Source organism: Mus pahari, chromosome 4 (genome assembly GCF_900095145.1).
Source record: "Mus pahari chromosome 4, PAHARI_EIJ_v1.1, whole genome shotgun sequence".
In the NCBI taxonomy this organism is placed as follows: domain Eukaryota; kingdom Metazoa; phylum Chordata; class Mammalia; order Rodentia; family Muridae; genus Mus; species Mus pahari.
Window position 1 is genome coordinate 96,943,659 of NC_034593.1, and position 2,732 is coordinate 96,946,390.

The 2,732-nt window shown below is 43.1% G+C and overlaps 1 protein-coding gene across 1 annotated transcript in view; it reads left to right on the forward strand.

Moving 5' to 3' along the window:
• Nucleotides 1-587: 587 nt before the first annotated feature.
• Nucleotides 588-2,732, forward strand: part of Slc16a4 (solute carrier family 16 member 4) — a 20,528-nt gene continuing 18,383 nt past the window's right edge. The window contains exons 1-2 of the mRNA XM_021196284.1: nt 588-782; nt 1,806-1,923. Of these exons, the coding sequence (XP_021051943.1) occupies nt 1,837-1,923 (87 nt within the window). The 5' untranslated portion in view covers nt 588-782; nt 1,806-1,836. The remainder of the gene's footprint in view (nt 783-1,805; nt 1,924-2,732) is intronic.

Here is a 2,732-nt window from a genome sequence, read left to right on the forward strand (position 1 = left end):
GGAAATTGGACTGTACTGTTGAATTATTCAGGTAATTTTCTAGGACTCAGCCTTAATCATTTCCAAAATTCAGTAAGAAAAAGTTTCATTAAAATTACTTTAAGTATATATCTTCATGGAAAGGTAAAGTAATCCGGTTCAAAAAAGCAATTAAATTGGGGCCTGAAACCCCAAATGAGCAATCATACTATTGAGTCAGTGGGCACAAAGGAACACAGAGCAGGCTGAATTTACTAAGGACTGCGGTGGGTTTGCTAATATAGACTAAACCCAGGTACCCGCGTTAAGCAGGCACTCTATCGTGGAGCACTATCTCCAGCTCCAGCACTGCCATTTTTGGTCCAGAAAGAGCTCCCCCGCCTCTGGAAGACTTTTATGCTTCTCTTATAAACTAGTCTCAGCCTCAGCCTCCCTGAGGAACTTTGGACAAGAGTTTAAAAAATCTGGAGTCCCATCCCCCACCAGACTTAAGATTTTCTCCTTGGTTTACCCAATGGCTTTTGGCCTGAGATGAAAAAAGTCTACCTTGTGGGCTGGCTGGAAGGCTGGCCTGAGTTGTTCTCAAGTTACAGCCTTTCCTCCTCCTCCTCCCTCAGGAAGTAAAGTCCACAGGCAGGAGCTGCTAAACCTCCGCCCTGGCCTGCTTGACTAAAGTGCCTGGTTGTTTCCACCAAGCAGTGGAATGGGAACGAATCGCCTTAGAAAAAGAGTAACGTTTTAGGGAAAATAACTAATTTTTCCTCTGAAATTTTCTTGTCTCCAAAGGATTCATTTGCTTAAAGGTAAGGTGAAGTGGAACTGGAATTGGGTGATGGGTTGTTCTTCTCAGGGGCCTGGAATGACTAGAATCTCTCTGTCCAGAATCATCTAATAGACAACCCCCCCCCCACACACACACACATCTCACAACTGGCATCTTTCTGTATAATCTAACAGACCTTACTTTTTTAGACACTAAACACACACACATGCACTGCACACCAGGCTGCTTTCACAAGGACAAATGAGGATAACATCTATTCCTCAGAACACATACATTTTCTTTTCATTCTTTCTCAATATGTCGGTATTTATTTACTCAACTCTCTGTCTGAAGGTAGCCACTATGACATTCTAATCTTGAGTGCTTAGCATCTCTCTCCTAAGGTGGAGACTAGTCTACTGCAGACTCTTAAGTCTACCACGACAACCAAAATAGTTAACCTCCTTATTTAGTACCCTCTATTTCAAATCACTCATATTTCCTAAGTGGGGTTCTCAGTTTATTCTCCTGATCTAGTATCCTGTTAAGAGATAAGGTACTTTGTTGGGCTATCTAGTTCTTTAAAATATCTAAGCTCCATAAAAAGGGGCTGTCTAAACCCAAGAGCCCCCTCCCATTTAACTTTAAATTCTTTAGATTCAAGGACTGGTTCACAGGACTGGATGGGTAACAAATGGCTTCCTCTAAAATTGGCTTATAGCTGATGGAGATCCTGAGCACAAGTAGAGCGGCCATTCCCATCAGGGACACGAGGTTATTAACATCAGACAGACTTCACATGTAACTAAGGGGGAACGGAAAAGTAAAATCAAAGAACAGTTGGTTTCATACCATGGAACAAAATAAAACTTAATAGTTTAACATGCACACCTATAATCGCAGCCTTCAGGAAGTGAAGGGAGGACAGCCACGAGTTCTAGGCCAGGTGGAGCCACATAGCAAAACCAGGTCTTAAAACCAATCAAAGAGACAAACAAAAATATCCCACTTACATTTAGTTACTTTCTTGACTACTGAATCAAATGTTTTGCATCTGTTCCAGTGATCTCTGTACGTAGCCTACAGGAAGCATCATGGTGAAGAGGGAAGGAAAGCCCTCCCCTTACACCAAACCCCTGGATGGAGGATGGGGATGGATGGTTGTGTTTCATTTTTTCCTGGTAAGTGTTTCTTTCCCCTTTCCAACTGCTGAACTGTATGAAGAAAAGCTCAAAGCAGCCTAACAAGATCACTGAAGAAATCATGAGATTTGAGTAGACAGGAAGCCAGGAACTTGCCCAGACTGCTAAGATCAGAGGCCACCTTGGCCGAACCCAGAAGCTGAGCTGTTCCTCTTGAGAGAAAGGAGAAGCATTCTCATCCAGTCCTCTCTGCTGCCTCTTCATCACCTTTCAATCAGAGAATGCTCCAGGCACGGCTGGCAGTTCTACTTTGGCAGACTGGCAACTGGGATTTGGGGACATCGTATTTTTGACTATGTAAGAGCTAGCACAGGCCATTCCTAGAAAGTACTCAGCTCTGCCAGGTATGAGAGATGCTTATTAATTCCAGCACTGGGCAAGGTTGGGGGGATGCTGAGGCAAGATGATTGCTGATAGTTCAAGACCAGCCAGTCATACATGGCAAGACTTTATCTCAAAACTAAATGCCCACCCACTCAGCTTAACGTGTACACAATATTCAGACTACTCATGCTATTTTTAACTACTTGACACAAACCTCTATGTATCTGGAAAGTGGGAGTGTCAACTGAGAAACTGCTTCCACCGGACTGGCCTGTAGGCAAGTTTGTGAGGACATTTTTTTTTTTTTTTTTTTTTTTTGTTTAATGATTGTTTTGGAGAACCTAACTCTCTGCCATGCCAGGACAGGTAGTCCTGTGTTGTTTAGGAAAACGAGCTGAGCAAGTAGGGAAAACAAGCCAGTAAGCAGTATTCCTCCATAGCTTCTGCTTCAGATCTTGCTCTGA